Source organism: Theobroma cacao, chromosome 8 (assembly GCF_053813885.1).
Source record: "Theobroma cacao isolate CCN51 chromosome 8, ASM5381388v1, whole genome shotgun sequence".
Lineage (NCBI taxonomy): Eukaryota > Viridiplantae > Streptophyta > Magnoliopsida > Malvales > Malvaceae > Theobroma > Theobroma cacao.
Window position 1 is genome coordinate 167055 of NC_142646.1, and position 12906 is coordinate 179960.

The 12906-nt window shown below is 37.7% G+C and overlaps 2 protein-coding genes across 3 annotated transcripts; one reads left to right on the forward strand and one right to left on the reverse strand.

The window, feature by feature from the left end:
* Positions 1-904: 904 nt before the first annotated feature.
* LOC18591155 (uncharacterized) lies at positions 905-3401 on the reverse strand. The gene is made up of 2 exons (XM_018125353.2): positions 2263-3401; positions 905-1741 (listed from the first exon to the last, which is right to left on the reverse strand). Exons 1-2 carry the CDS (start codon positions 3167-3169, stop codon positions 1245-1247), a joined length of 1404 nt encoding a protein of 467 aa, XP_017980842.1. The 5' UTR covers positions 3170-3401; the 3' UTR covers positions 905-1244.
* A 2338-nt stretch (positions 3402-5739) lies between these two features.
* LOC18591156 (C2H2-like zinc finger protein) lies at positions 5740-10186 on the forward strand. 2 transcript variants are annotated; one of them, XM_088809254.1, is made up of 2 exons: positions 5740-7496; positions 9908-10186. In XM_088809254.1, exon 1 carries the CDS (start codon positions 5931-5933, stop codon positions 7317-7319), a length of 1389 nt encoding a protein of 462 aa, XP_088665380.1. In that variant the 5' UTR covers positions 5740-5930; the 3' UTR covers positions 7320-7496; positions 9908-10186. The 2 variants fall into 2 exon arrangements, with proteins under 2 accessions (XP_088665380.1, XP_007017172.2); XM_007017110.3 differs by lacking the exon at positions 9908-10186 and adding an exon at positions 8620-8981.
* Positions 10187-12906: the final 2720 nt, after the last annotated feature.

Consider the following 12906-nt stretch of genomic DNA (forward strand, 5'->3'; position numbering starts at 1 on the left):
GGTTTATAATCTAACCCATGGCTCAGTTCACTCATAAGGACCGTTAGTGTACTGCTAGTGCTATTATTACTATTTATTTATTCAAGTCAACCCACCCTAAATTTCCAAACACTTCAACCACTGATACGCTAAAGCAGAAATTTGACAAATTTAACCATATAGCTACCTTGCTCATAGATTTCAAAACTCTAGAAGAGAACACCAAAATAGCCATAAACATATATAGTCTTCTTTTTTACTTTTCTTGTTGCAGGATTCAATCTTTAAGTTAATAGAATATATTCTTTCTTCTCTGTCATCATGAACATATATATTTTTGTTTGCTTTCCTGCCCAAATATAGATATATACAATCGCCAAATCCACAGCTTTTGCACTTACGGTTAGTCCATTTTCAAACAATGATATATAGCAGGCCTGTTTTTCTTCTTCAACGCAGCTGTCATAGGTTGAATGGTGGGTTTTTGACATTCCTCCAAGCAAGCAAGCAACCTTGGATGTGGAGTTTTAAATGGTCAGACTTCTCTCAAGTTGTTGTTGTTGTTGACATTATAATAAATGTGATGATTCCATGACTTGGGAGCATGCAATGTTTGTATTCTGAAACAATCTAATCTTGAAATTTGACCCCTTCACCAACAAAAATTTGACGCGGCACTAGCATGTTTGACAATATATGTTCTCCTCTTTGTTTTGTGCATATTTAACGGTGGGTGAGGTTGATACTTGGCATCTCATCTTTTTGCCTCTTGCCCTTCCAGGAGATTTGTCTGTTTTCTTTATCCCCTTCTGTTCTGTCTTCTTTTTGGTCTTTTTGACTATCATTAAACGACTCTGTAAGTTCAGTTTTGCTACACCAAAACGCTCATGTTACGGAGTTTGAGCGTAAACTGTAGGCCAAGAGAAGCAAAAAATGAACAAATGCTATTGATTCTATACAAAGTAAATTACATACCATGACAAGTAAAAAACTATACAAGGCCAAAGGTTAGGTGCGCATTGTAAAAGCTTAAAGAGAATTCAAGTATTTTCCTTCTCAATTCCTCATAAAACCTGTTTGTGTCTAGGTATTTTGAAGATGAACAAGCTGCTAAATATTGCAGAGGTTCAACTATTCTCTCCTACTGAAACTCTAGTGTGTGTTCATGTACACCAAATCCACGCCTCTCACAAGAAATACTTCATTCAATGCCAAAACCGAGATAACTTGGAGACACTCGTTGCCAAAAATTGTCAGTCTTGTAGCTACAATACTGTGTTGGGGGATCTTCCGTTGTTATCCAAGACGATTTCAAACAAATCAGCCTCAGACTCCTCATCAAAATCTGTTGTTGGATAATTATTGCCAACGTTGTGGCTGCCTTTAGTTGTGCATCTGTTAAGCCATTGGGAATCAATTCTTCCCATTGAAAATAGCTCTTTGCTGTCTTCATAGCCAAGAGCAGCAGCAGGGGAATTTACAAGAGGGCCAATGAAGCACGGATTTGGTGTCCGTTGTCCATTCGCTGGAGCATATGCAAAGGCACTTTGTCCAAAATTAACCAGAACCAAAACATCAGCGTTTGCCGCAAGACTTGGATAAAGGGGAGTCCCATATTCCTCAGACTTGCAATTTATTACATGTACCAGCTCGGAGTCTAATGTGAAAAACACTTTCTTTTGCCTAGGATCGAAACCGCAACCTATCACCTTCTCTGTTTTCCCCCAGTCTTCTTTCTCAGATCCAAACACAAGTTTAATTCCTGGAATAGAATAAAGCACGGGTTGAAGACTTGGAAGTGCTGATCACAACTCAAAAAGAGAAGGAAAGAAGTTGCATAAAGAAGTGACTTAGAACCATGAAAGTTGAACTGCTTAGCCTAAATTTTATTGGTACAGATAATACAGCAATAAATTAGAGGAACCTGATACATTTTTTTTGAGTCAACAGCTCCATACCTACTCCTGATACAGTGAAGGGTGGCACGATTAACTGATTAAGTGGTCTTAGCCTAACTAATAAAATAATGCTTCTCTATACATAATTCATGACCATGTGGCAGTGGGCCTTTTTTTCAATTACTTCGAGGCTCCGGCTAATTTTGGATAACTTTTAGCATGAGAGCTTTATTCATTGGCGGGTTGCCACTTTTTTATTGCTAGCCACAGTTCTAACTTGTGAACTACTATTTCATCTATAAATGGACTGTGCTTAATCGACATTAACATAAAAAAATGGTAATTAGAGATTTGATAGAAAGTAATATTGAAGAAAATTTGTTACCATCTAGATAGACAGAACCATCCGAATTGAAACCGATGGATCCTGGATAGCTACCAGGAAGCTTCAAAGGAAGAGAGCCACCTACAGTTAGTCCCACGGATAACATCACTGAATCACCTTTGCCTTCATCATCTTTAGTTGCAAGCTTTAATTCCTCAATCTTAATATCATGACCGCTTATAACATGGACTAAAGATTCTGAATTTGCTTTTGCATTGTAAGTTTCCTGGATGAGTTTTGTCCTCTCACCTTCCTTCAGCTTGCCTCTCGAGTCATGATCATCTCCACGGCAATACAAAATCGTGATCTCAAAATAGGCCTCTTGAGGGAAAGCAGAATTCCCCAAAGGAGGCCCCGGTAGAGGCAAAGCTGTTCTAATAACAGATGCTGCAGCCATGGAATGATGACCCATAGTCCCCTTCCTTGACCCAGAATTCAGCCTAATCTTTTGCATGAAATCTGCTGATCCCTGACATACTTCCCAGTTTATCTCTATATCATGTCCTTTTCCATAATCACCAGCTGCACATAGCCCCAACAGGCTTGATCTTGTAGACTGGGATGACATGTAGCCTGTGAAGCCAAATCGAGACCATCCATTTTCAACTGCATCTGTGATAAGAGATGGATGATCAGCCCAATTAAACAAAGGTTTTGCTGATGCCCCACGTCGAAAAACATAGTAATTTCCTCTTCTCTTGCTATCTAAATCAAACCGGCGATGTAGACTCGCCTGGTGAAGTCTAGCAATCCCGTCTTGAAAATTTTCAGTCCTAGCAGCCCGGTTCTGATCAACAACATCTTTACGCTCTTTGTGGTAACACCACCTCCATATAAACACAACCAAAAGGGTCACAAGTATTCCGATGGTCATCGCCACCGCCGCTACATGTTTCCATTCAATCATCTCTTTTTCTCAACCTGTATTAGCTTATTCTCTACGGCTGCTGGGTTTTTGTTTCTGAAAACGTATTTCGTGAATAAAAGGCTAATGAAAAAGAGGAAGAAACTATAAGGAGAAAGAGACGGCAAGGCAAGCGTGGACTAAGACTGGTTCAAGAAAGGCAGGAGCGATGGTGTAAGCAAACAGTAAAGTAGTAAAGGAGAGGAACCATTTCGTGGGATATATGGGCATTAACGTTTCCTTTACTTATGGTCCATTCTTTAATTAATGTGAACCGACAATCCTTCCTCATTAAAAAACGCGTTTATTGATTCATTTTTTGTTTCAAAGGAGAGAGAGAGAGAGGAGAGGGGGTTATCGGGCTTGTTTGTAAGTTGTAAAACCTGTTAGACCTTCTAGAAAGCCACAAGTCCAACTTCTCCTTGGGGGCCGCTTTCATTGTTTTTACTGTATGTTGTCCGATATCTGGATTTAGGAGACAAATTCAGCATTTGGGACTCGAGCAAAGGCGGAGCATGTGCAACAAGAGTTTGAGAAACGTGGCAAGAAAATAAGGAACATGATTTTTCGATATGTACGTGTTGGTAGTTTTTTGTCCACTTGACAGTTAATCCCATGTAAAATCTACTCGGCTGGAATTCTATGCAAACGCAATCATTTCATGGATGCAGGAAAAAGGGCAAATTTCTTTCCTTTTTCTTGTATAAACAAAGGAGTTCTTGATACCTTGGCAAGAACTTTGCTTGAACATTGAACATACATTAAAAATGTGTTTTATTCAGAGGAATGCACTGTATTTAAATAAAAGGTATCTGAAATAGTTTATTGACTTTCTCATTCTGGTTGAGAAGAAAAAAAACATAACATTGCACATTGAAAATTTGTCTCATTAGGCATGATCTCTAGGCCTGGAAAAAAAAAAGGCTATCTAGTCCATGATACAATGGGATGGGGGGGCCACTGCCTGTGTTATGTTGGCCAAGCCTATTCTGATGGTAGGGACTTCACATTTTTATTCATTTTCGTATGGGATTTCTGTTTGAGGTTCATATTTTTTTAAGTAAGGTAGCGATTGAGTTGTTTTAGGCATCTTAGGTGTCACGCTAGCACTCTATATCTATTTAATTATAGCTACTTAAATTAGTAACATTGGCCATAAACTCTCATCTTAAGGGATTGTGATTTGAATGCGTTCCCTGTCATTTTGCCAGCCAAATTATGTTTCATCTGCAAAGTAGTGGGAGGCCTCCATACTCCTGGATAGCCATCAAAATACCAATTTTTTCTTTCTTTCTTTCTTTCTTTTAAAAGAAAAGAAAAGAAAAACTCTATGTCGACCTTTTGTCTGAACATATATTTAAAACAAAAATAATTAATTTCATTTAATGCTATTAATTTTGGGGGGTGAACCAAGCACTAAAGGACTTTACAGTGGATGTCAATATTACAACCACCCAAAACAGAGTGTGAGAATTAAAACCAATAACTCAACTGCAGAAGCCCCACTAAAGTATAGTTACTAATGCTCCATCATTCACCCCCTGTATCAGAATAAAACATAAAAGCAATCATCAATTTAATAATCATCCTGTTTGGTAATAGTTGACAAAAAGTCTTGGTCATAATTCCAAAGATAATTGCCATAATTCAAGGGGAAATCATTAAAGAGAAACCATAAAGATTTTTTCTTTTTGGGTACAAAGAAACCATAAAGATTTGAGAAAGTCTTTGTTTTCCAAATTGCAGAACAACAAAAGAAGAAAAAAAAGTGGTTGCCATGTCTTATGTGGAAAAAGATAGGATGCCACTTGTATTTCAGGGTGATGCTTGAAGCTTAAGGATTGGTGGAGCTGCCCTGCATCTTAAACTCTTCAAACTTTCTCATAGATGCTCACAATTGTCAAAGTAGAAAACAATGTTGTACATCACATCAGAATTACAGTTGCTGAAAGTGAACTATACCATTCATAAATAAATTGTGGATGGCCAGAAAATCAAATTCAATTCCAACAAGTTTAGGCTTTATTTTATATTTTTCATTGCTTATTGTAAAAGAATAAAGGCTAATATTTGTGTAAAAGAGAGTTATGTCTATTCAATTTACCAGGGGCACCAAAATGCAGAATAGAGAAGAAGATTAGTTAACTGAAAAAAGCATCGGAAAAATAATGAGCAGCTAAAAGCTAGAAATAGACCTTTGATGAAGTCAATTATCAAACAGTTTTTCTTTCTCTTCCCCCATAGCCTTGTCAATGACAGGGTTGAAAAAGAGAAAGTGAAAGAAAAGAGAAAATGTAAAGCCAGCATGGTGATTATTAACTGCAAATACAACTTTTCTTTTTCTTTGCCAGGCAAAACCATTTAAGTAAGAGCTCTTTCTATCTTATTTGTCTATGTTGTTGCAGACAGTCGTGCACACTAGGAATGATTGGGTGCAGAGTTGCTTGGGGGCTAACCATGGGACCTGAGAAGCAAAAGTGACATGTCCCAGCGTCAAAATTCGCAGCAGCACAAAATCCAACATTCTTTTGGCAAGAATTTCGAGAGTCAACATGTTTATCCAATTCCATTGGTTCCCTTGTTCCCTTCTCTTATTCCCCTCGACATATCTATCCAAAGTGATGAAAGAGCTGCTTCTGCTTAAATTGCGAAGGTGAAAGGCCCATACTATTGTTTCTTTACAATAACAAGAAAAGTAATAGGCCCATAAACGAACATATCTGGATCTGCAATTTCTTGAAAAGCCCAAAATTCAGGCCCAAAAATGGCCACAGCTCTCTGGTTGTTGATATTTAGATTAGACCAATGCCTATCCAAATGCCTTCAGCAAAACATTCAGTCCCCGACTTCACTTCACTCCACTCGAAAACAAAACAAGAGAAAGGGGAAACAAAGAGCAGATCCTACGAATAAAGCAATGAATCCTCTCTGCAATTCCTTAAAATCCCTTCACCTAGACCCAGCCCCTCTCCTCAGCAAACCAGGCCTCCACTTTTCCCACTCTCTCTCACCCGCTTTCCCCACACCCTTCAATACCAAATCCCCCTCGCGCCAATGCCACCTCACCATCAAGTTCATCGCCTCCAACGCCAACGCCGTGGAAATCGACATGGTGAGAAACAAGCAAGGCGTTTATGCTCCCAAGCAGAAAAAAGTTGTTATCTTGTGGGACCTCGACAACAAGCCACCGCGCGGACCGCCGTACGAAGCCGCGGTGGCCTTAAAAAAGGTGGCTGAAAAATTCGGAGAAATCGTTGACATGTCAGCATACGCTAACCGTCACGCGTTTATCCATTTGCCTCAGTGGGTCCTACAAGAACGCCGCGAGAGGAAAAACCTCGACATCCTCGAACGCAAAGGAATCGTGACTCTATCCGATCCTTACATCTGTGGAGTTTGCGGTCGGAAATGCAAGACAAATCTGGATTTGAGAAAACATTTCAAGCAGTTACATGAAAGGGAACGACAAAAGAAGTTAAACAGAATGAAATCGCTGAAAGGTAAGAAACGACAGCGGTTTAAGGAAAGGTATATAAGTGGGAATCACAAGTACAATGAAGCGGCAAGGAGTTTGGTAACGCCGAAGGTTGGGTATGGGTTGGCGAGTGAGTTAAGGAGAGCTGGGGTTTGTGTTAAGACAGTAGAGGATAAGCCACAAGCGGCGGATTGGGCATTGAAAAGACAAATGCAGCATTCTATGAGTAGAGGGATTGATTGGTTGTTTTTGGTTTCGGATGATAAGGATTTTACGGAGATGTTGAGGAGGGCAAGGGAGGAGAATTTGGGGACTGTGGTTGTAGGGGATCGGGACAGGGGTTTGGGGAGACATGCTGATTTGTGGGTGTCTTGGATAGGGGTGGAAAATGGGGAGGTTACGGAGAAGGATTTGGTGCCTAAGCGGTGGAGGAGGGAGGATGATGGGTCGTTTTCGGTTTCAGAATTTGATAGTCGGAGTTTGGGGGAATTGGATGGGGTGGTAAATGAGCTTGTGGTGGGGAGGAATGAGTTTGGTGGTTTGAGGATTTCGGTGTTTTCTGAAGGGGAGGAGGGTGATGAGGATGAGTGGGAGATTGAGAAAGCTGATGATGAAGATTATTTGTTGGAAGATAGTGAGGATGAGGTGATTTTTGAGGAAGATGGGTATTTTCTATGAGGAAAGTGTGGTTCGTTATGGAGGTCAGTAATTGTAACTTATGAATTATTAGGGAGGATGGGGAAAGATTAGAATTTATATGAACAGTGAGCTTTGCTGCTTGTTTAATAAGAGTTGAGAATCCTAATGGTGGTATTTGCCCAGTGTGGTTCTTCATTGTCATCAGATTTGCAAGTGGTATATATCTACCTCAAATTGTCACTGTATTTTTATTTTTTCTTTTGATAGTGTAGAGTTTACTAGGGATACCTTGAAATTTGACATGGTATATACTTATTAACAAGAGCAAAACTGCAGTGTAACAATGCATGTAGATTTATTCTCTATTTCAAAACCAATCTAGTATGTGCCTCATCTATGTTGGTACATGAGCTGCTTATTGTGTGTTGGAATATCTTGAACTTGATCAGCAGACAGTGGTCGAACATGGTTGCTTTCTTATTTTCATTTTAATTGTTTAGATTTGTATATGGAAAACTTCTAATTGTCCAGTGATCTCCTACCTTCGAAGCATATTTTTGTTGTTACTTTACATTAGTGCTTGTCTAGGTTAATCAGGTCAAATTTCTTTGCCTTGCTATGTTGAAGAACTATTCTTGTGGGTGTTTACCTGGATGCAGTTGCATAAGTGCCGGTTTTATATCTGGCCTTTTTTGGCCAATTAAAATGCTTGTTTGGTAATATTAAAGTTAATATAGAAATTTAAAAATCCTTTAAGTTATAGCCTGGAGTTTGTTTGGATATGAAAAGATGAATAATGAAAATATTTAATAAAAGGTGTAATGAATTAAAAGTAGAGGTTGTGAGAATATGAGAATGTTGATTATTGATTGATTTGTCTTTTATTTGTTCTTTGAGTGGCATGATTGCTTGTCAATATTGGCATGTTCAAAGAGGAGTTTCCGTCGACTATAATTCTGGTAATGTGCATTAAGATGCGATATCAGACATAAGACAGGAAGGGGTAGTGGAGTGTAACATAAATAGAATGGTTTTGTGGTTAATTTCTCCTGAAATTCATTTTACGAGTAGCAGCAAATGAGAGAAGGTGAAGGAAATTAATGGGATGAAAAGTTCTGTACTGTTTCATTGTAGAGATTGCAGAGCAAAGGAATCGAGAATAATTGTTAGTTAGAACTAGTTAATTGTTTCGGAATTGTGCTTTGATCATTATAACCTGCCTCATCTCAATTCAACATCATGGAGTTTCAGAAAGATCTGGTGGCCTTTAAAAGCCATTGTCTGTATTGATCCTGGATAAGTAGATTGCTCTTAAATCCTTTTGATGCAGTAATTGCAGGAGTTCATGCCCCCTGACCGGCAAAGGTCCTTTCAGGCTTTGTGGATCATTACCTATCAGCCTTCTGATTGATGGTATCAAGGTCAGGTCCAATGATTCAGTGAAGTTCCCCCAATCATAGGTGATGTAGGACAAGGATAGGGGGGGTGTGGCCGCAAATTGACAAGAACTTGGTAGGTATTTTGTCCAAGCAGGAAAATTAGGTCTAGACTCTATTCTTGGATTTTTGAGACAAATTGGGGCCTTGAATGAGATTTGCATGTGGTTAAGGTTGGTTGAAACAACTAGGGGATTGGAAAGCTTTTTAGGTGTTGCCCCAGGCCTGTGCAATGTACTTGCTATTAAGTGTTAGGATTGAGAAATTTCATAGTTGCTTTGCTGCGTGTTTGATTTGAAGTTTGGTTGATGGAGGGTAATTTAGAGTTAATTTGTTAACTGAAAGTCTGAAACAGAACAGACTTGAAGCAAGAAAAGAAATAGGCCTCACACTTGGCCCCAAGGCTTAATTCTCTTGATACTCAAAATAAAACAGAAAATGAAATAAACCTTGCATAATTTGGGACGTTTACTTTATACTCCAACTTAAGTAAGGTCCTAAACAACTCCAGCCACAATTCCTGATATTCTTGATATTTTAATCTATGATTTGATGGCTTTGTTGTCGGCATAATAAGGATTAACTGCTCCATATCAATCAGCTTTGAAGGACTAGCTTGCTTAATAGTTGGTCTACTGCCCAATCATGTTGCATAATATCATAGCCTAGTGGGACATTGTCATGGAATCTTCCCTTTACTCAGACGCTATAGGATAAGGCCTCAGATTTGCACTGATCAACTACCAATAGCGTCGTCGTGCACTCAAGATTTGTCTTGGTGCATGATTCGTCGGGCAGTCCTGCTGAATCTGATCTCTGTTTCTGTTTCAAGATTAAGGATGACCTGTCTGAATGCATTTCTTTTCTTTTGAGCCCATGGTGGAACCGTGGAAGTCAAGTCTTTAAGTGACTAACGATGTGTGCAGCAAACAGATTCGCCCCAAAGGCTGTCTTTGTGTAGGACCAACAGTGCTCATTATATCAGAACCAAAAAGTAGGAGGTCTTAAAGTGGTTTTTAATAGTAGAATTTTAAGGATAAGGTTGGTATCTAAACCCAAAAGATTAAGTTTAGTGGTTATCCTAGATAAAGGAATAAAGATCATCTGTCTTGTTGAATATATTATCAGTGTTATATGTTTGTTTTTTTAATTTCTAAGTGACAGGTTGTTTGTCTGGTATGGGATGAGCAGGTGACAGAGCCTTTTATTCACAAGCGTGTCGCCTCTGCCCTTTCATTCATGGCTTACAGGGAGTGAAGATTGAAAGAGAAAGAGAAACAGGACGAGCAACAGATTTGAAGTGAAATTTGCTTTTGAAATTGCATGTTTACATCTGTTTAATAGTACCAAAGTCACTCATTCACATTTTCTGCACTCCACTATTTACTCTTTTGGACAAACAGAACATGAATGGCTGGCAGGAAAAGTTTTTTAGAGTTAATTACCGTAAAAAGGGCTGTTGAAACCAAAGGAGGAAGGAAAGCAAACAGAGGGTAAAGTTGTTGATACACAAACTACAAATCACTTTGTGGTTTATAAGATAATGATGCACAAATTGGTGAGTGAAAGATCAACTGTTTGATCAGGATGACAAAGCTATTCCCCAATAGTAGAAGTTGTGTGGTCAATTCATTCATGGTGGTGAGCCTGATTTACTAACATAATCACCAGTTTTAAAAGTTTAAGGCTTCATTCGTGACATGGAATCTATATATAGATATGTTTTTACATATATTTCAAAAGCTTATTTTGTAACTGCTCTTAATCTATTTAATTATTTGTTTTGAGATATCTTTTTATACCATCAACATGTGAATATCTTATAGTACCAATGAACAGGACGGGGGAAAGAAAGTCAGAATTAATGTTTAACTTTATCTATCTATTATTTAGGATTTAATGTATGTACCTGCAATCCTTTATTAGTTATGCTGGTAGCCAGTAGACACAGTGCATTGCAGTTGACCAAATGTACTACCTAATGAACTTTTAACTTTAATATTATTGTTGGGTTGCATGTACACTTACAAAAAAAACCAAAACAAGCCCTAGCTAGAAAAATTAAAATAAATAAAGTTGAATAAAGAGAGAGAAATAATTAATGTTTATTAAATGTAGCTTTTGCTTGAGAGTAGGAAAATATGGAGTAATTTGTTAATGTAAACGATCAAAGAGAGAAAGAAGATACATATAGAAATGAAAAATGAAGTTGGAAATTTGATAAAAAAATCCAACTCATTGGAATTTTTATATGAAAATTCATGTTGGAATAAGATCAACTTAGGCACGAGAGCTTAATAATTTATATATATAAATATAGTAATAAAGAAATATTAAAATGTAGCGAATGAAGAATTAAGAATAAAATGGATGAGACATGGGAAAGGGTCTTGGCAATGGCATATTGCAACATGAGAACATGAGCCTAATTAAATATCACAATTAATTAATTGGTGCCGACCAAATAGCAAGATATATATATTCCAAGTTGGGCAATTGAGGAATGAACGATCCCCTCACGTCGCACATGTCTCATCTGAAACCAATGCATCCTTGCCTTTGCCTTTGCCTCATAATCCAAATTTTCCAAAAAGATTCCGAGCTGTCACTGCCAACATATACACACTCCTCATTGCCTAGTGCTTTAGTCTTTAACAGTCTCTCTCTCTCTCTCTCTCTCTCGCCACTTCTTTACTGCTTCCTATTGACTTACATATATATACATGATAGATTAAATGTATCTTTGAATTTTAGTGTAGCTCTTATAAATTTGTTGATAGTTACAGCATGAGATAATTAAGACTTGCATCTCCTCCAATTAGATTAATTAATAATTAATTTTCCCCTTGTTTCTCATGACATTTTCTTCATCTTGTTTAGTTTAATGGTTCAAGACTTTGTATATCAACTACAAAATGTATATATTGATGAATTCCTATTCATATTGCTCACTCTTCCAATTGCAATTGCAATTGCATCCAAAGAAAGGTGCTTAGATAGTTTACCGACTAAATTTCGGTGACATGAGAAAATTTGATTAAAATATATTATATTATATTATATTATTTAAAGAAAGAAAGCAGCAGCACTCTTTGATTATGTAAGATTCAACGGTGAAAAGAGTCGTAGAAGCCAAGTGGAAGAAGGTAACGTACGTACGGTGCCTACCCTCCCGCCCCTTAATTTGCCCTTGGCAGAAAATTTTGAGTTTTGGAGCCCTCAAGGGCGCGCCGAAGTAGCTCATCATTCCCGATTCCACTCTTTGTTTTCTACACGACAGTTATTGTTTTCTAATTCAAAATTGGCACCCGGAAGCCTTGAACAAGTTTATATATATATCAACCTCTAGCCAGCCTATGTGTTGGTCAATAATCAAATCAGGGGATGGCCTTCCAATAGTAAATATCAAAGAACCAATCAAGAGATGCCACTTCTCGATGATCATGGGTTAAGCACTCAGAAGTAATGTGTCTTAAAAAGTCTAAAATTAATCAGATGATTGAGATTGACACCAACAAAAGTCAGTTCAATGAGTTTGAACCATACAGGGGATTTGTACATGTACATATAGTTATATTATAGTTTGTAGTTATTAATAATAAAATAAAAGTATTAAGACCAATTTGCTATTTCCACTACAAGGGAGCTTCATTGCGTGGACGGAAAGTCACTCTCAATCCCCATCCACCCATCCACCACCGACTTCTCCTCTTCTCTCTGTAACCTTTACCCCCATAGCTTAAATTGTCATCTCTCTCTTTCTTTCTCCTTCTCAGCTTAATTGGATCCACTTGCCTATACACCTCCCCATTAGTATCCAAATAACAAACAAAGTTAAATCCAGTTATTTCAGTTAGACAAAAAGCAGCTTTCTTTCTTTCTTTTCTTTTCTTTTCTTCTTTCCTTTTTTTCTATAAATAATTAGATCAACCACCTTAATATATACAAACATGAAGAGCTAGTCGTAAATTATTTAAGGGTGCTCAAGATATACTTAATTATTTGAGGTATATATATAATGAATTTGATTTGTAAGTGATTGTATAAAGAATTATGTACACATACAACGGTTTCATGATTCAAAGAATGAGAAAACAAAAAACCTTGGCTAAATTTTTGTAAACATAGATTTACGTTTCATTAGTTTGAGAAACATCGATCTCTCTATCTCAAATGAATTAGCGTGTCAT